The 23,217-nt window shown below is 41.1% G+C and overlaps 1 protein-coding gene across 4 annotated transcripts; it reads right to left on the bottom strand.

The window, feature by feature from the left end:
- Window positions 1-935: 935 nt before the first annotated feature.
- Window positions 936-22,405, bottom strand: LOC136856386 (uncharacterized). Of its 4 annotated transcripts, none has more exons than XM_067134213.1 (4): window positions 22,285-22,405; window positions 20,252-20,306; window positions 11,632-11,726; window positions 936-6,652 (listed from the first exon to the last, which is right to left on the bottom strand). In XM_067134213.1, exon 4 carries the CDS (start codon window positions 6,581-6,583, stop codon window positions 4,355-4,357), a length of 2,229 nt encoding a protein of 742 aa, XP_066990314.1. In that variant the 5' UTR covers window positions 6,584-6,652; window positions 11,632-11,726; window positions 20,252-20,306; window positions 22,285-22,405; the 3' UTR covers window positions 936-4,354. The 4 variants fall into 4 exon arrangements, 2 of the variants coding, with proteins under 2 accessions (XP_066990314.1, XP_066990315.1); XR_010858322.1 differs by lacking the exon at window positions 936-6,652 and adding an exon at window positions 7,265-9,189; XM_067134214.1 differs by lacking the exon at window positions 11,632-11,726.
- Between the last annotated feature and the right edge of the window lie 812 nt (window positions 22,406-23,217).

Genomic DNA, 23,217 nt, shown 5'->3' on the forward strand with positions numbered 1-23,217 from the left:
TCACTCTAGGAAGAGGCCCTGGAACTCTAGTTCCTATCTAAATGAGGAATAAGTTAGGCTAAGTCTTGTCTTTGTGAATCATTTGATATTTCAAGGAAAGCTGAAAAACCTCTTTGAAATATATACTCTTACTGCATGGAGAAAATGGCGATTTGGAGACATACTAGTCCTGGCTAACAAAGTCGGGTGTCTTTTTTTATAGAGGAACTGCTTGGTTGTTGTTACTGATTGGCTGTGATGTTACAGGCCAGAGATCGGGTGGGCTAGTACCAAAAAAAAAAAAGGGTCAAAAACACTGGTCAAACAAGAGTACTCATAACAGAGCTACTGCATCTACACACTGTACTCACAAGGACAACGAAATCTTTTCAGAACAGCTGTTGATTAGTTTTGTTGTCTTTCTCCAATGTTCCTGTAAAAGCAACTTGTAGCCCAATCATTTCCTCTTTTAAATTACCTTTGGGCCACTTCATAATTCTACCAACAAAATCCTCCGAGTTCATCCAGTGAAAAATAAGGTCTGAAAGAATGGAGAAGGGGTGAATGTGGGAAACATCATGTGCTTTCACCATGAAAGCAGTTCATTGAAGTCGGTACATCATGACATTATAAGACTTCCAGTGCTAGAATGACCCAATCACTCTGAGGGACGACTTATAATGGCCTTAATTTGACGCCTTCTCTACCATTGATGCATAACTGTCATATATAACTCATCTTCAATGATTAGCAAGGAGCCAAGTACTGTGTAACATTTACCTTATACAAAGATGCACCTTTCATATTTAAAAAAAAAATTAACATTTCCTGGTGAATACTTACAGCACTTACCATAAGGCATAATTACTGGTACATGCATGCAATACTAAACATTCTGATAGGTTTTTATAGTTGTCCTAAATAATAATAAAACCTACATAATAAAAAAACACAAGTGTATTCATATATCTATTTTTTGTATGTAACAACTACAGTCTATGGGTAATGAATTCCACGTTGAGACTTGCCGTCGTCCAACCCAGGAGAAGCCTCTCTCGTCCTCCTACGAGGGGGTGCTGGTTAACAGAACACTGCTGAAAGTCCGATTAAAATATTTTCCTGTCCTGTGAGGATACATACAGTAACCAATGGGAATCAATATGGTGGAAAGTATGACCTGCCATTTTTCAGAATCTGTCACCAAACTTAAAACCATTTTTTCTCACGCAGATGCAAAATTACCTCTGGGGATGTACATGCCTGCATGAGATCGCCTGGACAAACACACAAGGGTTGAGTTTTATGTTAAATGAGGGCAAGTTTGGGTCAAGTATGGTGGAACGATGCTAAAATATGACAAAGGGTATATACCTACTTTACGCTGCCTTTGGTCTAAAGTCGACGCATTTTAAGAATCACACTGCCACGCCCCCTTTCCCTGGCACCATAGATAATGCATGATATTATCGTACAGCACTCTTGGACGATATGATAACATAAAAACCCCATCCCCACCCATCTGGAGATGGGTAGAGAGTTATGACTGTGCCCGGGTAGCTCACCCCCACCCCTTCCACCTCAGATGGTACAACCCCCACCCTCTACCCATCCGCAGACGGGAAAGAGCGGGAGACTGATTGCTGCCAAAAATGGAGATGTTGCATAAGAAGAACTGATGATGGTGTGATGATAAGAAAATAAAGCAGTTTACTAATTTTCGATTTAATAGAACATATGGCGACTTGGAGCAGGTTCATGTAAAAGGAAAAAAAATAGTATCATTTACAATTCTTTTCCTTTGTTTTTGTTTTTTTTTAATTTGTAATAATTTTTTTTAGGCCTTTTATCTAGTGCTCATCCTCATCACTTTCATCACTGCTGCTGTCCGAGTGGCTCAGTTCAATTGAAAACGACTCAAACGTGTTCAAAACCAACTCCTTTTTACTATAGTCTTCTTGAATCACTTTCGAATGTTCTGTGCATTTTTCCAAGTTACCTGTGGTCACGTTATCAATAGCTTTTAGTGTCAGTTCTCCAACCTTTTTCATGAATCGCTTGTCGTTTGCATTTTTCTTCTCTATTTCTTGTTTGACTTGAGCCCATACGAGTTCAATTGGGTTAAACATGCAATAGTATGGTGATAGTCGGAGTGTTTCGTCCTGCAACAGCAGCAAGCTCGTCGACTTCATAGCGCAACTTGGTTTTCTTGTGAAGCTGTACAAGTTGATATAGTTCGGGTCTGGTATGCGAAGAGTCGTAGGGAACGTTGTTGTCACTTAACCACTTGATGCTATCTCCTCTTCTTGAATTTCCTGTAGGTGCCTTGTTCAGCTCCATGTTGTGATAGGGAGCGTTGTCCATAATAATGAATGAATCGACTGCTCTAGGAACCATTTCTTGAATGTGTGGCTATTCATGGAATCATGATAATCTCCTTTATTACCAGTCTTGGATTTGAACATTGAACAGTACACCAGGAATAAAGCCTTCAGAACCTCCTGCGTGGATGATAATGAATCTGCCACCTCTGCAAATTTCTGTGTTAGGCCCAATGGCGCACTCCTCATCCGTCCGACACTGTTCGACGTTAGCAATTCAATTGATCCAAGTTTCATCAAGATAAATTCCTGGCCTTGAACATTCACTGCTTCTGTTGCGGTTGAGTTCCCTTGGGAATTTCTTTCGGGCAGCTACGATATCTGATCTCTCCATCAAGCTCTAGTACTACTATGTATCTTATATCCGAATCCCATACTCTTCAGTCATTTCTGCAGGCTTGTGCTTCCTCCTCTAAAATCCACCGGTGGCTCCCTCAGTCTCCGCAGTAGCAAATCATGTGTAGGCAGCTCTCCTCTTCTTGTATGAGGTCTGTCTTGTCCTTATTATCGAAATACCTGAAGACGTTAGGACAACGTTCCTAGCTTGGCTGATGAGTCTGGCTGTTCCCGCTGGCCTACCAAGGGTTGGGGTAAGGGTGGTACCAGATGCCATCCTCTCCCTCTGAATGCAAGAGGGTGTCTGAATCTTGCAACTCCGGCTCACAATAAGTATGAGTAATATCGTGAAAGAGGGGAGGAGGTTAGGCTGGGGTGGTTTAGGGAGGATGTGGGCATGGCCGAGTGATATTCTTAAGATGCGTCGACTATAGTTAGCTGTAAACAAAAATTACATGCTTAGTCTTCTCAGTTAGTTTAGTAAGGTGAAATGTTATGAATTACAGACTACCCTGTTCTCTAACCAGTCATTATCTCCGTATTAGGGCATCCACTCTAGGCTTTCAAGACTGTACAACACTCTGCTTAGTTAAGCCCAAACTTTCAGCATTTCTTTACAAAAAATGAACCCACAAATTTACAATCTGGAAATGCAAATATAAACGAAGTAATTTGGAAGTAAAAAATCAGCGAGTCTGATTCAACACAAAGAATGACACTGTCTTCTTTAGTGTGACTAATATACTAAACTTCAAATCTACGTCAACAATTTTGAGAAATACCTTTGCACAGAAGAAACGAGACTGGCAATACCCAGTAGAAGGAAATGTCAATAACAGGGGAAATAAAACTTGGACTGGCGTCTTCCAACGCGAGCATTTTCAGGTGGCAATTATTTCCGCACTCTCAAGGTATATCCAAACGGCACTTTGATCTGATCATGACTTTACCTCATAGATAGGCAGAGGTCTCATCTTCTGCAGTGGTTTCATTTTCCAAATCTCTGTTGCCTTGTCTAGACAGTCTCCCAAGAGCAGCTCACTTCAAGGAGTAAATAAATAAAGAAAAAAAGGGCTAGATGACCTGCGTTCACAGCAGACAGGAAGAAGACGTGTTGGAAAAATGTTCGTGAGATAGAACCTTGATAATTATGATTGGAAAGAAAGTTAAAGGGTAAAATGTACCTGGTAAGTGGCCATGTTTATGCTGTAGGCACGATGTCAGGTGTTAAGGCAGGGATTAATTGGCCAGGTGATGAGGAGGAGAAGGAAGAGACAATCGGTTACTGCGGCAAAGTGACCAAGGAGACTGAAAACAGGCGAGGAACTGGACCAGATGTGAATTTAGGCAGGCTGTGCAATAGGTAGAAAAAATTGACTCGACTGACGTCCATATTCACGAGAGAAATGTCTAACAAAAACTCAAAGACACGATGTCTAACTTGTTTCACGTGGAATTAAATCTGTGTAAGAGAGGGGAGTATGTAGTTAAAACATTTTCATGTTATATTTCCTACGTATTAAGTATGGTAACTTCCTCTAACGGATATAAACACCTGCCCTTTCTCTCTCTTAACCCTTCTCTTCTCCCAGGCAAGATGACGGACAACTCTCCATTCTTACAAAATGAAAACTGGAAAACTTTGGTAACTAACAAATCTTTCAGGAGTTGTAAAAAACCATAATATTATACTGACTATGATGTGATGAGGAGCCAATTGGTGTTGAACTGGCATGAAGGGATGCGTGAGGCTGACTTAAATTATGCGACAACGAGAGATTTTGTACCTCAGACAAGTTCTGCGCTTGAGACATGCCGTCGTCGTGAGATAAGTTCTGTGGCTGCGATAAGTTCTGAGGTTGGCTCAAGCTCATCGCCTGTGATAAACTATGAGACTGGGAGAGGTTCTGGGGCTGGGGTAATGCCGTTGCCTGGGAGAGGTTGTGTGGCAGGGAAAGGTTCTGAGGCTGGGATAAATTCTGGGGCTGACTGAGATTTTGTGGCTGCGAGAAATTCTGGATTTGGTGGATGTTCGTCGACTGGACGATCTTGGTCGCGAGCGACAGATTCTGCGGCTGTGAGAGGTTTTGTGCAACAGAGAGGTTGTGTGGCTGAGAATGACTCGGGGTCTGAGAAAGGTTCTGGGGTTGGCTTAAGCTTTGATTGACACTTTGTGACTGGGAAAGGTTCTCGGGCTGCAGGAGAGCTTGCGACTGCATCAAATCGTGTGATTCTCTTATGTTCTCCGACTGTACGATACTCTGAGAGTGCATCATGCTGTGAGATTGCGTCAGATTCTGAGGCTGTAGCAAGTCCTGAGACTGCGTCAGATTCTGAGGCTGTAGCAAGTCCTGAGACTGCGTCAGATTCTGAGGCTGAACGAGGCTTTGGGGCTGCGTCAGATTTTGAGGCTGCATGATACTCTGAGACTGCTGCGTTAGGTTTTGAGGTTGCACCATGCTCTCAGACTGCGTCAGGTTCTGAGGTTGTACTAAATTTTGGGGTTGTGTTACACTCTGAACGTCCTGCTCTAGGTGACCCTGTTGGCCGTGCGTCTGCACCGAGGACTGAGGCATTGCAACGAGCTGCATTCCTGAAACAGGCTGCAAGCCAACGGAGAAGTGGGTCTTCCCGTGGTGATTTCCAGACTGCGACGAACTACCCGATTCAGGTGCAAATTGACCGCGCGACTGATATTCCGTCTTTTCGGGCTGATCGTCCTGAAGTGGGTCCATTTCCTCCGTCTCAACTTTTGGCGACTCCACCTCCTGTTCCTGGAGCATGACCTCGAACTCGGTGTCGGAATCCGTCACGGCATTCTGGCTGCTCTTGTTCGCGGCCGCCGATTTCCGCTTCTTTCCCTTCTTGTTTTTGGATCCTTTGGGTCTTCCCCTCGCTCTCTTGGGCTGGTGAAGGATCTCTTCCTCCAGCAACATCCTCATTTTCATTTTGGCGGTGTTTGGTTTCCTCCCCGGAGGCTTCTTGACGCCCGGACGCCTCCACCGCTTCTTGTAGCCGTCATTCCCACAGTACTTCATTTTATGCTTTGTTATGTAGGACTTGTCCTTGAACCACTTCCTGCAAATGTCACACTGAAACGGCTTCTCCCCAGTATGGACCTTGTAATGGTCCTGTAACCAGGACTTGCAGACGAAACCTCTTCCGCAGAATTCGCACCTGAAGGGGAAATCGCCCTTGTGGATCCGGAGGTGATTTCGTAGAGTTGTGCTGGAAGAAAAGGACTTCGGGCACTCCGGGCACTCGTAGGGGCGTTCTCCCGTGTGCACGCGCATGTGACTTGGAAGGTGGGAGCTCTGGGAGAACGTCTTGCCGCACACACCGCACATGTACGGCCTTTCGCCCGTGTGGAGACGCTTGTGAGTCCTCAGATTTGATTTAGCTGCAAAAGAGGCACCGCACTCGTCGCAGAGAAAGGGGCGCTCGCCCGTGTGAATTCGCATGTGTTCGTTGAGATTGGCGCCGCACGCCAGAGACTTGTTGCACACTTCGCACACGACTCGTTCGCCTCCGCTGTTACGAACGCGGGGCTTGGGAGACGCCTTGCGTTGTCTCTGAGGCGGCTGCTCCACTTCTGCGCTGGCCTGGGATGACGGGGCCGGAGTGGGGGGGCTCTGGGTTGAACGAGCTGGGGCCGTGGTGGTCGGCGCTGTGAGCTGCACTGGCTGGACCTGAGGCACATAAGTGAAACGTACGGAATGTAGAGGCTGACTCGATTGGCGTGCCACCCCATTACTGACTTCCACTTGCACTGGAGTTGGCACTAAGAATTCCTCAAGACCGCTGTACGAGTAGGAATTCCCCGAAGACGAGGGCACCGAAGTTACTGGAGCCGTGGTACTCACAAGGTGTGCGCTTTGAAGCTGCTCCATACTTGCTGAGATAATGTGTCGCCCTTTCCAAAGATTGCTCACCTTTCATCAGTAATGCTGAAAATGAACCTGGAAGATGGAAATGAGCATTAAGAATGATGGAATGACTCGATACAGAAATATTACAGCTAACATAAATGCACAGTTAAAAGTATGATGCGTAAGAGAATTTGCTAAAAGGGTCTAAAGACAAAGTACCAATTCCTCCTCATGCTCTTGCCTGCATTATTGCATGTGGCCACACAATGACAAATGACAGATTTTAAGTTACAAGATATGAAAATCACCTTAGGTTTTTTGTCATTCTACAATAATATGTACCTTATTTTATGTATGTTTCACATTCAGAGACCAGGTGGCTAGACAAAGACCCCTTTGCATTAAAAGGTGTGTCTTTTGAATAGCTGACAACTCAGACTTACGTAAACTGAAGATTCAACGCAAATACGTGAAACTTACCATCATAACCAACCTGTGTGGTGTAAATTAACTAACCTTCAAACTATGAGTTCTGGTAAATCTGCAAAATATACTTAACACAGAATATTGTGTCTTACTGACTTCATGAAATCAGTCCTGTGTTTACGTACACAGTACAGTGCTGTCATATACACACAAACATAAAATTAACCTATTTGCATTTCTCTGTTAGCATTTGTAAATAAGAAGAAAAGGGAATGGTACACTTGAATAATTTTATTATTTATTTATCACATGTTTTTTAGAAAGAAGGACAGTTTCCTATCAAGTATTGCATCACAACCTGGTAAAAATTTTGCCATTACAAACAACTTACATAGTTCCCTTTTTTTGATTAACGCGGAAACGATTTTTCCTTTTCGCTTTCGTTACAGATGCCTTGCATTTCGGATACAGTTACAGTGCTTCGCAACTTGAAAACGTTAAAAAAGTTTTTTTTTTAAAGTTTTAAGACGTAGAACAAAACTGCGAATAAAATTAACACATTAGTAGCTGACTGCGTTTAAAATCTGCTGCATACAGAATATCTGTTTCGGTATTTGTTAAGTCTTTATACTATAATACTTGAGAAAGAGTCGGTGAGTGTTCTGCGTTTTATGAAAACTATTTATAACCCTGTTTTATCCAGGCCTTCTTCCAGTCCCCATCATCTTCCAAGTGGATGGTGGGCTTCTCTTTCTTCTTTTCGAACGCCGCTTCGCGACCTCCGCTCAGTTTCTGCCCCTCCAGTTCCTCCTCTTCGGTCACGTACATGTCCAGGTCAAAATCCTCGTCTGGCGAGCGACTCAACGTCTGGGACACAAATGCCTTGGAGGCCGCAGAGAGTTTCCGGAGGGTGCCGACCTTTTGTCCGCACTGCTTTTTAATTACCGGCTTCTGCCAGCGTTTACGGTACCCATCGTTCCCGCAGTATTTTTTTTTGTGTTTTGACAGGTAATTCGAGTATTTGAATTTCTTATGACACTGGTCGCACTGGAAGGACTTGTCCCGACTGTGCACGATCATGTGTTCGTTCAACCCGGACTTAAAGATAAAACGTTTGTTGCAGATGTCGCACTTGAAAGGCTTTTCTCCGGTGTGGGACTTCTTGTGTGTCGAAAGAGTGGAGCTCTGCGTAAAGGCGCGTCGCACACCTCGCAGACGTACGGCTTTTCTCCCGTGTGGATTCGTTTGTGATTTTTCATACTCTGGCTCGTCGTAAACGTCTGGCCGCAAACACTACACGTGTACGGTTTTTCCCCCGTGTGCTGACGCATGTGCCCGGGGAGGTGTGATGACCGCGAGAAGGTTTTCCCACAGACGCCGCACATGTAAGGCCTCTCCCCCGTGTGAACACGCTTATGCATCCTGAGATTCGATCTCTGCGTGAATGTCATACCGCATTCGTCACAGATGAAAGGCCTTTCCCCTGTGTGTATGCGCATGTGGTCACGAAGGTTTGCGTTGCAGGCGTACGTCTTGCCACAGATGGAGCAGGCCACGCGTTCCCCGTGCGCGTGACGCAACCTCGGAGATTTCTGCGGCAACACCTTCGAAACGACGGCACCAGCGTTGTCGCCATTGACGTTTGGCAGAGCTCTCGGAGTCTGAGGCACAGAGAGTTGGACAGAAGCATGCTGAGGTGTGCTATAGGATGCCTGCACTTGTTGGTTGATGTGATGGGCGACATCTGCGCTCATCAGATCGAGCTGCACTTTGTTATTCACTAACTCCCAGTTGTACCAGCCAACACCTGACCCACTGATATGCTCCATGGCAATTTTTTATACCGGGCTTTAGGCCAAAACGCCAAATAATTCAAGCATCCTTTTTTTGGCAGTACCAGATAAAGGAATCTTGAGTACATGCATGTTCCAAAATCCTGTCCAGCCCCTATGTAACATTGTCACACTACCTGAAGTCCAATGACTTTAAATTATGGTTGGACATCGACAGTATTTGCAAGCTCTCACACACACATGATTGCACGACACTCCGGCTTATTCAGAAGCACATTTCCAACAAGTGAAGGACGTCAACTGGAAACAAAAGACCTGGTGAAATTTTCTAGCAGCGAGCTGCACGGGGACTTCGCGAGCAGAAGAGTCAACGCAGCGCCGTCAATTATATGACCCGATTCCTGTCACCTGGAAAGACACCGAAAGTTAGCAACAATGCCATGGTATAATAGTCTGCATATGACGAAAGTTAAAAAAAAAAAAAGAGCATAACACAAAGTAAAATACCAGAGACATTTTTGACAGTTGCTAATTTCAGTGTCTCACCGGTAACATCGTTCAGGAATGACAAAATGGGCAATCGTTGTTCGTCTTTGCAATTGCTTAGTGCCCGAACAAACCCCACTTTTTCTAAATTAAATGGTGAGTTCAGGTGCTACGTCACAATGAAGTAATATTTTCTTTGTGGGAGAGTGCAAATAACAAGGGTATCTTTTGACAATGTCATAAGAGAAGTGAGAACAAATGTAAACAAACTTTGTATGTTTATATTTCATAATTACAAACCATCTTTTCAGCCCTCACCTATCAGTTACATCGTGCAACTGTGAGGTTTACCTCCTGTTGCAACTTTCAAACCTGTCTACTCTTTATTTCTCCTTTCAGGGCTGAAAGACCTCAAAGGTCCCAGCTTGGCCTGTGGTTGAAGTTCTATAGTTCAAACCAAGATACTAATAAAACTGGCTGTGAATCAAGTGGACTCCTTTCTAAGGCCCCAAAGATACAAGAAGCCTCTTTCCCCTGGCAAAGAGATTTGTCTACAATTTACAATGGCTATACTTATTGAAGTAAGTGATGATGTATGTCTCTGCCTGAGAACTGCTGTATAACCAGCAGTACTCTGGGGACAAGTCACTTTCAGGCAGCTTTGGCTAACACACAGTTGTTCAAAACTCTCGGAGGACCACAGAAAGGAATACTGACATACTTCTCATGCTTATGGACTTGGAAACCATACGCAGTGGCCACACATAACACTTGTAATCACCAGCTTGCAATATGTAGAGGGTTGTTTGCAGAATGACAGGACTACTGTCCCTCTGAACAGAAGCTTAGTCCATTGTTTCTGATGTTTAGTGTTACTTGGGGGTCCTGGGGAGGGCAATGCCACCCCCCAGACCAGGTCAGGGCACGGCGCCCTAAGAGAGGTTGGGAAGGTAAAGTCTGGTTAGGTAGGACATAGCGTTCTAGGAAAGGTTAGGTTTGTTTGCACAAGACAAGAGGGAATGCTTACTCATCATGAATTTTACATATTCTCTTGAAATATGGGTGATTTATGTGTGTGCCAAGATAATCAAACTGATAATTCAATCATTCTCACCTTAGGTCTACAAGTTTCACTTTATTTACAAAAGTTATTAAGCGCATTAGAAACAAATCTTTGAATTTGAGAACTTAACATTTTTGCTCTAATTTCTGTAATAGCTATAAAAACCTGTGATAAAATTACAGCAGTTTTATTAAACTTTATAAATAAGCAAAACCTTAGCATGAAGTAGCAATCTCCTTAATAGTGGATACAATTCATCCCCAAAACCTCAAAATAAAATACAATGCAAATTTGCACCTACACTTCAGTCTATTACAACTGTACTGATATGAGTGCATTAGGTCTTTAAAACCCAGTCCATATCAGCCTATATATCTTTATGAAAACTTAGTCCATGACATTTTTAGTGCATTAATTTGTCAAACAATTTCCACACCTCATTAGAGAAACGAATTTAAGTTAACAAACTCAGACTTGACTTGAATTTTGAGCAGAAGTTATGAACTTCTGAATTATCTGAATTATACAAGTCAAATTCATCTTTATAGACTGGAACACATAGAGGTTCCACCATCAAGTGATTTTCACATTCCTGCAGTAAAGTCTATCGTAAGGACACAGAAAAATTATGCTAATTTTATTTACCTAAATTACAGCCTTCTAACTTACAGAATTAAAATGAAACTACATCTAGAGGTTTGTATTTTGTACGAACATGTAACATTTTCAAGCAGGGTGGTCCAACGTCAATTTGCTGCTGACTCAGATAGGGAAAAAATCAGTGTACTCAGATGATTTAATATAATACACTGCTTAGGTCGATAGGGACCCAATGGCTTCTTCAGGAAACCAGCTCAATAATTTCCCGTTCAAGACATTTGCTATTAAAAGGATTAAAAGTCATATTTTAGGATTTTCCAGGTTGCAAGGCTCTGAAATGAACTCATGTGAGCATTTGCTAAAGTAACTACTTATTTTATCCCTGAGATATACGAAAACAGAGGAAAAGTTACAATGAAAATTGCAGTGAGTATGTTGCTTAAGCTTACGATATCACTGGAATGCCAGGATATGATTTTATAAACTGTATGTAATTACCAAATACAATACAAAGTTAAGCAAGTTAAATTCATAAACATCTTCCAACGCACATTACTTGAAATAAGGGCGAAAACATTTACTGAAATCAGACCAAACATCACCCTGGCCACAAGGAATTGGGTGCTAACAGTTGGACCAACCTGTTTTGAACACTGAAAAACCTCCAAGTCCGTACAGTGACGAAGATCTCTGGTACTTACTTTCGATGACAAGTCTGTCCACCCATAAGACCCACCGACGCAAGCGAAAATAACGAGAAGGACGTGTCCCTGATGCCTCACAACCTGTGCATTACCTGCAATTATATCGACTATCAGATGCCAAGCCATAAACCTGGAGAACTGTCTGCCTACAAAAATGAGGTCTGGACCTCCAAAAATAAAAAAACACTGCCTACAAAAATATTTTTTTATACTGTACTACATGTAGCTTCTGGTTCGAATGGAATGGAACTTGTTTTACAGTCACTTGTTATAAAATGCAAAATGCCCTTAATTTGGTAGTCCAAGTTTTCTTCGAAGTATTACCTTATTCTTCAAATACCGAACTAGTTTTACTTTATATAACGACTTGTCTCTCAAAACTCAGAAATTGCTGGCCTTGAAATAAAGTATCATTATCTAAAATCCTGTTGAAGAATCTCACAGTTAACAGTTAAGTCATTCCCAAATTTGCTTTTATAATTAGTCAGAGCCCTGTTGAGCAATTAGGTTACACTTCCGAGGTCCTACCAGACATTGCAAAGAACATCAGCTGAGGAACTGAATTTTATTCATCATCATTAACATTTTCACAGCTTTTTTCCCCTTGGCTTGAACTTTCATTTGGTGTGAGTCTTCTTTTATGTTCATTTTCCAATTAACATATCCATTACTTTTCTGACACCTATTCTTCATCTCTTCTAACCCTATGTACATTTCCACCTTTCAGATCCCAATTAAATTGCCAGCCTTTGAACACGTCTCCCCCATTACAGGTACAAGAGTATTTTCAATATGACATGTCCTTACATCACATATTTTAGACTTCCTCTTCATCCATTCTATCATTTAATCCATTCTGGTGATGGAAAACTCTGTTCTTCTTAAATACTTAACAATCTTGAGCACATTATATTGTGACATCCATTACAATAAGTATATTAGGTTAACTGCTACTCCACTCCTCATGCATCCACGTGGCTACATTCCTGACTTTATGTACGAATTCCTTTGCTTCCCTAAGGGGTCACACCACACTTGTTTTGCCTACACTGACGCTCAACTTCTCTCCATTTCAGGCTTTTCAGAATTTCCACAACCTCTTAGTTTGGTTCGGCTGTTGAAGCTAGATCATATGCACTTGGCAGCTCCAAAGGTTCCCTTTCTGAAGTACCTTTGGTAACGTCTTCCATTACCATGAAGAACCAAGAGCGAATTGTGACTAATCGTTGATGGACACGAATATTCACCTCAAATTCTTTTTTATACATCTGGAGCTGTCGTTGATCTAGATTTTGTGACATTTTTTCAGACAAGATACTAGCCTATTATAGCTTCCACGTAACCTACGCTTTCATAATGGCCAATTTTCTCAAGGTGATAAAATCTTATTACTGAACTCTCCCATAATTTCCTCAGTGAAAAAGATTTCCTGGTTCCCTGATTTCTGTTACATGAAGACAAGCCAACAGCTGTTAAATTTAACAATATCTTCTGCCTTTCCCAAGGCCCCCTCTATTTCCACAGCATGCTCAAGCGATCTTATTCCTCAACGCTAATCAAATTGCGCTGCTTCTCATTTTCCTTCAAGCAATACTGCAGTGTTCTGGTTCTAACTCTTCCTTAACCAAGTTTTTTTATACATTCTGGTCCGTTCTGTGACCAGTTCTTCTTCAGTTTTAAGTCCTGGTAATCCCACTGCCTGTCCATTTCTAAGTTCCAGTGCAATTCACTGATACGATTAGAGAGCTCACCACAAACTAAGAAAGACTTCAGAACCACAAGGTCAGGTCCTACTAAGTGAAAATTCCGCAAGAAATACTTTTCAAAAGAACAAATTTAACCGAGACAACTGAGTTAAAGCAGGTGTATACCACTCTTATTAGAGGTACTTTAGAAAATGGGTCTTCTGAGACAAAAAGACAAGAATGTGTGGGTGGCTTGAAAATCCCCAGGGTCCTACAAGGAATCAAGACTTCCATCATAATTATCATTATTAAAATAATTTAGACCAACACTAACATTCTCATCTCTTGCAGGAGCTAAACTGACTGTGACAAATGATTAACTAGAAACTTTTGCAGACTAAATTCAGCTACTAGTACCCAACCAAACTAGAGCTGTATACTGTCTTATTGAGCTCCACACACCTGTGCCCCAAGTTCTTCGACATCGCTTTAAATCTCCACCTCTTGTTTACAAATAAAAATCTCCATCTCCCAGGCAACCTCTAGTCTACAAGTTTAGAAATGTACTTCTATCAACATACTTGGCACAAGGGCCATGGAAAAATGCACGATTCTATGATTTGCTTCGGACGCACAACAGGATCAAATGGTAGCAACTTAGGGGTTCCCTAATCCATTATGACAGCAGACAACTTTTTTCCTGGAGATTCAGGTCTCTGAGTGGCATCACATTTTGAGAGAACCTATTTCTCACAAACTATGCTAGTTACTCCGTCATTACTTTTGCCAGAATTTAGGAAGTGTCTTTTCAGAGTACTGCTACATATCTGTTTTACAATGAGGTGGCCTTATGCGAGTGCAGACTCTTGTTCCTTGAGCATCTTGTCCGCAACTCTTTAAGGCGATACAAATCCTTTGGGCTGATCCTAAAGGGTACCCTTGATCAAGTGGTCAATTATTGCACTTACATATAGACACCTCATTTCAAAGGATGACTTTAAGGTCACATTTAGAAAATATAGGGAAAAATGAACAAATTCAGTTGTACTTTAGAGCCCACATCATCTTTATTATCAAGTCTATTACATATTTTTTTTCATGAGAAGACTGATGGGATGCTTACGCTCACACGATCCTGAACAAATTGGCAGGAGAGAGAGAAAGCAACTTGAAAAATTGTGACGTACCTTCCTCTCAAATGAGTGGAGAATCATATAGCAATGAAGACTGGGTTTGCAGAAAGATTTGGAAACAAGGATTGTGACTGTACAGGCCAGATGTCCCCATATCAAATTAGTATAAGAGGTTTTGGAATAAATTTTTTGAATTAAACAAACTACAGAATTCTGTTTACCAAGTACTGCACATTTCCCTATTGGTGGGACATGTAGATTCTCTCTCTCTCTCTCTCTCTCTCTTTTATAAGCATCCCATCATTCCTCCTCAATTATATACCTAATATTCATCCCCCAAAAAATATTTCCATACCATTTAGAGTAATTCTGACTCAACAGCCAAATCATCTTTGCAGTATAAACTTACGCCTTACAAAATACACGTGTATAAAAATATTTCAGACACTTTTACAAACTATTCTACAAAAAAATATATTTTGTACATTCATTACAACACTGGTATCAAAAATTTCTATTCAATTTGAGCAGTAATATGAAAGCACTAGAATGAATTCTTGGAATCCCATTGACCTTCCAGCACATTTTTTTCCAAGTACGAAGCCTGGTCCTTCTCGTCTATAACCTGGGAGGCGGACTGCAAATTCTCGTCAGCTTTGTACTCCTCTTGTAGGTCACAAACCTGACCCTCGGCTTCAACACCGGGTTTACTCGGAACTGCGTAGGAGGTCTGGGTTACCATTTGGCACTGGTCAGCGAGTTTCAGGTTGCATAAACTGTTGCTACAGCCACTATCCGAAAAGAATCTCTCCTTTTTGCACGGCTTGCCGAGTGGGTCTTGGTTTTCTTGCAGTCCACAGTCCCGACATGAAGACGATTCCAATCCATTACTCGCAGGGGATAAGTTATAGTCAAATACTTCGACTGACTCTGTCTTCACTCCTGACTCTTTTTCTGTCGAGAGCAGGGAACTATTCTCGTCGACGCAGGCGGTTCCACCATCCGCCACTTCGGCATTCGCCTCACCAGCTTTGACCCTGTGAGAGCGTCTCAGTCTCTTTGAGAGGAGTCGTTTTGAAAACTTGGTAGCTGCTTTCGATTGCGTGGCAGTGCCCCCTACCTCTTTTTGGGTGTCTGGGCATCTCTTCGCGGCCTTCTTGACATTTGCGTGGTCAGCCTTATTCTTGTAACCATTATTGCAACAGTACTTCTGTTTGTGCTTTGACAGATACGAGGACGTTTTGAACGACTTGTCGCACTTCTCGCAGGTGAACGGCTTCTCCCCGGTGTGGACCCGTTCGTGCGTCTGCAACCCCGACCTCGAGATGAAGGCCTTGCCGCACTCGCCACACTTGTAATTGCGTTCTCCAGTGTGAATTTTCTTGTGGGTGGCTAAGCACGAGCTCTGAGCGAAGGTGGCTTCGCACACGTCACAGACAAACGGCCGTTCGCCCGTGTGCGTTCTCAAGTGGTTCTTCATGATCTGGTTGGTGGCAAACGAGCGGCCGCAGAGGTGGCAGGTGAAGGGCTTTTCGCCGGTGTGAGTGCGCATGTGGCCCGGCAGGTGTGACGACCGTGCAAACGTCTGCCCGCAGATGCCGCACATGTACGGGCGTTCGCCCGTGTGCACTCGTTTGTGCGTCCTCAGGTTGGAGCTCTGAGTAAACGAAGCCCCACATTCCTCGCACACAAACGGCCTTTCCCCGGTGTGTATCCTCAAATGATTCCTCAAGTTGGCACCACATGCAAAGGTTGCTCCACACTCCTGACAAGCAATTTTCTCGCCGAACGTGGCGCGAACTCTGTTTGCTGCTTTCGCTTCTGTCAGGGGAGAAAGCGGCTCCTGGTACGGAACTGGGACTGCTTCCGAGACACTGAAATCTTGGCCATCTTGTACATAATGCATTCCATTGCTCAAGGTCACCTGGGGCGCAGTGGTCGTGTACATCTGGGGCACTAAGTGCCGACCAACGTCTAACCCTCCCAACTCCACAGGGGGAAGCTGGGGTCCTCCTAACATCTCCCCATAAGGATTATAATTGTACCAATTGACCCCTGAGGAAGGGGCCAAGTGGTCCATGATGAGCTAATGTCTGGGCCACTAGAGAACCTGCCCTCTACTTCAAAATCCACATCATCGCGCCATGACTCTTGGGTTACGTGGCACCTGTAATTATACACTCAGAATTAGCACCCAGTCGACTCGAGAAACACTCTGCTCTTAAAAATTAATGCAAATAAATTATGCCACGTGACTTGGCAAAAGTTCCACTTCAAAACCAGCTTACTTTTCAATGTAATTTGACTTAATTTACTTACTGTCTGCTAATGTATTCCAAGTTTTCAATACTTTCATCAAAGGTGTCTCTCTCTCTTACAGAGACAGTCAATGGTTTGAAAATACAGTCGTAATAACTCCGTCAAGTTCATGTACAAAATGGTGCCATGTAAACCAAAGTCATTTTGGATATTCTGCAGTTTGCGCCAGCAGACCCGCTCGAGGGTTTGCGAGACGTTACAAAGCCGGTTCCTCTATACATATAATCTAGTACCTGTGCAGCAGACTACGAGTACAATAGCAAAGGAACTGTACAGAAATGGTCTCAAAACTGTAATTTCTCTTGTTTTATATGCATAATGTTACTTCTAGGCCCATAAACATAGAAACACAACAAATTCTAAATCATTTGCATTTTTCCTCGGCATACAAACCAGAGCCTTTGATGTAGGAGTTATTCAGATGGAATTGGTCAAGGGCACAGTAGAGACGTCCCCACCAGACAACAGCCGGTGTATAAAGAGACCTTGGCGACGGCAGAATACTCGTACATAAAAGGCGATGTTTTGTATATCCGTAAGAAAAATGTTTGCGAGATCTACGTACAGCGTAAGAGAAAATGTGAGAATAAACCACAAAAAATATGCAACATTGGAGCCCTTTCTCTTGAACGATTTCAAAAAATCGTACACGACTTGGTACAGTTACTTGCATCCAAGTTTTGATATTTACTGAAAAGTACAAAAAATTTCACTAGATTATCACTACAGTTTATATGTGGTTCTCAGAGGAAGAAATTAGACATTACAAGGAACACAAACAATCGTCTATATTACCCTTAGTAACATGTATAAAATAACATACACACACACATACTTAGACATATATAAACTACAATCGCATACAATACTGTATGTACAAAACCTTGTCACAAAGCGTCTGTTTAAAAATCTACACTACCTCTAAATAAAAAGTTTAGAAATTGTATTCTCTGTATATGGCAGTTCCAGAGGTCCTTAATTCCCCACACCGTTAGACTGTGGAACAGCCCCCCTACCGAGGCTGTCGGAAGCCTCTTGAATTCCAAGTCAATGGCCACTTTGGTGGGCTTGTTCCACAGGAATAGGGTTCATCTTCTGAATAATAATAATAATGATAATAATAATAATAATCATCATCATCATACAAGGAATGGTAGCTATTAATCCCTGCTGTATACAGAAGTTACTCCGTCATTTCTTTCACTGTACCTCCGTTCCACAGTGCTGCTGCGAGGTTTTCCTCCGGCTACATCTGTCAGTTTGTCTTTCAGCGCCAAATGACCTCATAAGTCCCAGCACTTGGCCTTTGGCTGAATTCTGTATTCTGTTCTACCAAGAGCCAGTTTTCTGAACCGTGCAACATTAGACTCTTATTACCGTTGTTGACGAGATTTACTAACGAACTGTCAGAGAATATATGTAAAATATACTAGGCTACACATGTATATGTCTGTTTATAAACACATGAACTACACAAAGGATACACAGGTGTTTATGTGTACAGTTACCACATACATATAAGATGTTATTACAAATTTATTTAACACTAATAGACTCCGATGGGGCTCTTAAAGTGCATTACTCTACCAGAGCACTGATTTGTGTATAACAAAACCAGCATTATAAGTATACAGCTTTAATACTTTACATATTTTACTGTTATGTGTAAAATTCTTTGCATATTTAACTTTCAAGCGTAAAACGATGGAATAGTAGCTATGCTCACAATACAAAATGTACACCATTACTGTAAAATTACCCTTTTTACCGATTTAATTAAGGAAAGTCCGACCTATTTCAGTTCCAAAATGCCTTTTCAGGAGTCGCTATCTAGCACATGAAGTAATGGCTGACTAGGTGTCGCATGCAATGATTGTGGTGTATATTTTAAAACCCTATCTCATTTACTAGTCAATTGAACAACAGACTTAGATGAGGTGAGCAGTCAAAATGGTTTCACATACAATGATTTATACCCAAACATACACATGTACGATATACAATAAAGAACAAACAAATCACATGATATACGTACATATCTACTAACTTACAAACTGGTTCTAAGAGCCTAACCTTGATGAGAGACGGGTAGACATTATCAGAATACTTATTTCAAAATGAAAACGGACAACCTTTTTGTATGAATTACTCTACGTCAAGACCGTATAAGTCCCATATATGCTCTTTGGCAGCCATGTGCATTAACATAATCCCATGTACAAGTCCTTAAGTAATTGTAGACCAACTCTGGATTACATTAATTCGTCCACGGACTGTTTTTAATTTTAACAATAAACTTGCAAGACAGATAAAAATATCTGATTACACACACCAATAGCTTTGAAGACTGTCAAATAAATGCAGTATAATGCAACTCAATGTACAAAGGAATTGATTTGAAAGACGAAACTTTTTGCCAATGTCACCTTACGGCTCGAAACTGATTACATCTAAAGCTATGAGATTAACCCGCTCAATTTAATAGCACAATATTAGAAGCCACAAAGATATTCGCTTTTCTAAGATATCTCAAAAGATTATTAGATCTCCCGTAACAATTAGATAATGAACCACAAATTTTGTGGACTTATAAATGAATTTAGATTTACGTACATGAATGGGTTTGAATTAAAGTTACCAATGGTTCATAAGAGTACCTGCTATAGTTCAGACAATTTATACAATGTATAACACATTGATTGTCACAGCTTTTACCCATAATTCTTATAAGAATGAGCTTATCCAAAGAATATTCAACTAGTCCATTATTCAATACACAGAATGAGTACAGTCTTCCTATCAGTAGCACCTCAACTTAACAGACTTTTTGGTGATAGTTTGTCTTCCTCCTCACCAAGTCTATTAAGTGACAAAGACTGTACAGTCAACCCCCGGTATTCGCGGGGGATGCGTCTGCAAGCCCAGCGAATACCTAAAATCCACGAATACTTGACACCCCTCTAAAAACGCTTACAACTGCCTATTTTGATAGTTCAAACACCAAAAAACCCCTCTACATGCTTAACTGAGCATTTTAATTTTATCACAAAAAGTGCATTTAGTCACGAAAATATGAAAATACAGTAATTATTGAATATTTCTATATGAAAAATGTGAATAGGTAAATTTTCCGCGAACGTGTACGTATGTACATTCCAAGGAAAAATTCACAAATAAGTGAAGCCCCAAATAGGTAGGCGTCCTCTGTATACCATAATCTGCACTGAAATATTTTCAAGATAATCTAACAACTAACAGATATTCCACAGAATTCCTACCTAACCTAAACTAATCTTTACTTTATCCTTGAAATTCAATTTAAGAGATTAATCAACTATGCACGACTTTGCAACAGTTGCCGAGCAAAGAGTAACGATGGTAGCGTAGCTGATAAGTAAAGAAGTCCATTAAGCTGAGGTGTTACTGATTCTATCGTCGTGGCAGAAAGGAATCGAAAAGTTCGAATCTGGCAACTCTTACCTTGGGGAAGTGTCGATCCTGGTCTCCTCCTGTGACCAAACATCAGCGCAATTATCTGTCGGAAGAAGAAACGGCGATGTGTAACATCAAACTTGACATCAACGAAAAACGTAGAAAATGTTGATAATCATTTCTAAAAGATAATCAAAAATAGCAATACAGTACCGATATAGGGGTCTGGCCCCCCTAGTAAGTAACGATGGCTGGCTTAATTTATTCACATTTTTATCTATTCATTTATTAATTTTTTTTTTGATTTCTTATTTTCTGTTATTCTTTCGAATGAACGACTTAATTTTCTTTGGAAGCTTGAATTTCAAGTCGATGGCCCCTGTGGTGGGCTTGTTCCATATGAATTGGGTTCATCTCTGAATAATAATAATAATAATAATAATAATAATAATAATAATAATAATAATATAACCCAGCCAAAATCAATGCCAGTAATCTGGAAAAAACAAATTGGGTAAAAATTAACTTTATTCTGTTCAGCATTTATTTTTTATTATTGCAAATAAAAATAATATACATGTATAAATCACCCTTTAGGCAAAATTCATGCGTGGAAAATGGCGCCTATATTAAAGTTGATGTTAATTTATTATGGTATACTGTTTTTTCTTGATTTATATCTAATTGATATTAGCTCAATCATTTTCCCAACAAGAGATCAACGGGTGCTACTACAGTACGATAACTATCGGGCTATTTCGCGACCTACCAAAACGACCCAATTAAGGCCTATGGCAATTACTTCTTCAAACTATGTGTAAAGCTATTTGATCCCCCAAGGGCTGGTACTAAACACGGCAAAACAGCGACTCCCCTACACCATTTTGCCGTGTTTAGTGCTAGCTCCTGGGGGGTCAAATGTAGAAATTGGATGGTAGATGTCAACCAATCATCGGTTGTTCATGAAATAGGACAAAATTACTTCAACAATTTAATGTTTATTTCATAAAAGCCAACAAATTTTTTTGGCTAAACTAGTGAGAAATTATCATAAATTACATAGGATATTCAGAGTGCCTTTATTAGGCCCATCTCTCCAGGTTGAAAGTCGCAGGTTAAAATTTATTTCTGTAGCATTTTTTAAAAACAGAAAATGTCCAAATTTGCCCAAAGAATGACGTCAGGGGCATGTCAATTCTCAACGGCCGTCCGACGTCAACCCTAGGGGTGCAAATTTAACCTGAGGTAGGGGCGTTTTGGACGGCTTATATATGAGTGTATAAAATAGAGAATTTTAAAATAATTAGTATAAATTATAAAATAGCTTATAAAATTGTTATAAGATATTTTGTGATATTTGATTGACAGGCAATTAACCTTTATAAGCATCCCATAAGGCCTATTGTATCTCTGCTGTCAAAAAAATGGTAAAATGAGATTAAATTAATTAAAAAGATGGTAAATAGAGATGTGTCATTAACATTTAGCCTCAAATAACCCTACGCCGAATAATTAAAATTCATTGCTACGACCTTGCTTAGGCCTACGGCCTATCCATAAAGGTTTCAGTACATAATTAAGCAAAGAGAAGCATGGCAATTCACGATTTTGAATTAAATAAGGAAGAAGGACCGAAAAATGGACGGATCTGAATGAAACAGACATAAATCACATTGAATTTCAATTTCTTTTTCGCGAAAAAAGGTGAGACGCGCCAATTAGCCCTATACTGCCCTTTGTATTATGGAGGATTCATCCCGTTTATTTTATCGTTTAAAATCCTAAACAAAGACGCAAATGCGTCGAATTCATTGAAATAAGCGACGCACCGAAAAGGCAAACAGCGACGACGACGCAAAAAACAACAAGAACAAAAAACAAAAACAAAAAAATATTGGATAATAAAAATTTGGAAGCCACCATCCCTCCGTCGGACGCTGGACACGGCCATCGGAATCCCGCCCTTTATTTGCGGCAAACGACGAGCAACCGAAGGGAACAGGGCCTTATTTCGCCTCCTAAATTTAAGGTAGTGATTTGTACCGTCGCCTGGGAGGGCGTCAACGGTCATTCATACTTACGGAGAGGCGATTTTCAGGCGGAAAACAAGAAATCAAACGTCGACGGTCGACATCTTTTTGGGGCTTACGTTCGTCGGGGGGACCTCGAGTGGCTACCCTTGGGCGCTGGTGCCAAATCTCTATATGTTATTAAATAAATCTAATAAAATAAACTACTTTCCCATACGAAAAAACATTTAAAATTACTAGTAAGTTCTATTATATATAAAAAATCACTCGTAAATGAGGAATAAAACGCGATTTATGTTCATAAGACGTCGTTTACCCTGACGACTTGGCATTTTATATCCCCGGACATCAACAACAACAGAGACCATCTTAGGAAGATGTGACACTTTCGCGTTTTATGATGATGAAGTTTTTTTTTTTTCGTTGTTTACTCATCTTTTGTGATGATTTCGTCTACTCAGAGAGCGGGAAATGTATAAAGATAGATGAGGAATGAATTAATATATATTAGATGTGTCAACGGGCGAAATATATTAAAATATTTATTAATTTCTGAATGGGGCAATATTTGAAATGCATAGAGGCTATAGAAGATGTCATAACTAGAACGTCTTCGTTATTTTACTATTATAAGTCTCTCTCTCTCTCTCTCTCTCTCTCTCTCTCTCTCTCTCTCTCTCTCTCTCTCTCTCTCTCTCTCAGTACGTAATAACTCAAGAATAGAGAAGAAGAATGTTGAGTGAAAATGGCTCCGAACAGGTCATTAGAACCCAACGTCGTAATAGACGATTATAGCTTCATCTATTCGTTATATGAAAATATCTTTATATAACAAATTTCGGTGTATTTTATAGAGAACCTGACACACAGAGCCATCTAGTGGTATTCTTCCAAAATGGCCGATTTCTGGTGACGCTTCGTAGCATACATTCTCCCTTCTTCCTCCTGTCGTCTGTAAACAACAAACTACCATTCAGTACTTCC

Source organism: Macrobrachium rosenbergii, chromosome 35 (assembly GCF_040412425.1).
Source record: "Macrobrachium rosenbergii isolate ZJJX-2024 chromosome 35, ASM4041242v1, whole genome shotgun sequence".
Lineage (NCBI taxonomy): Eukaryota > Metazoa > Arthropoda > Malacostraca > Decapoda > Palaemonidae > Macrobrachium > Macrobrachium rosenbergii.

Coding starts and splice junctions, on each gene's coding strand:
- LOC136856386 (XM_067134214.1), bottom strand. CDS start 6,583: ATGGAGCAGCTTCAAAGCGCACACCTTGTGAGTACCACGGCTCCAGTA.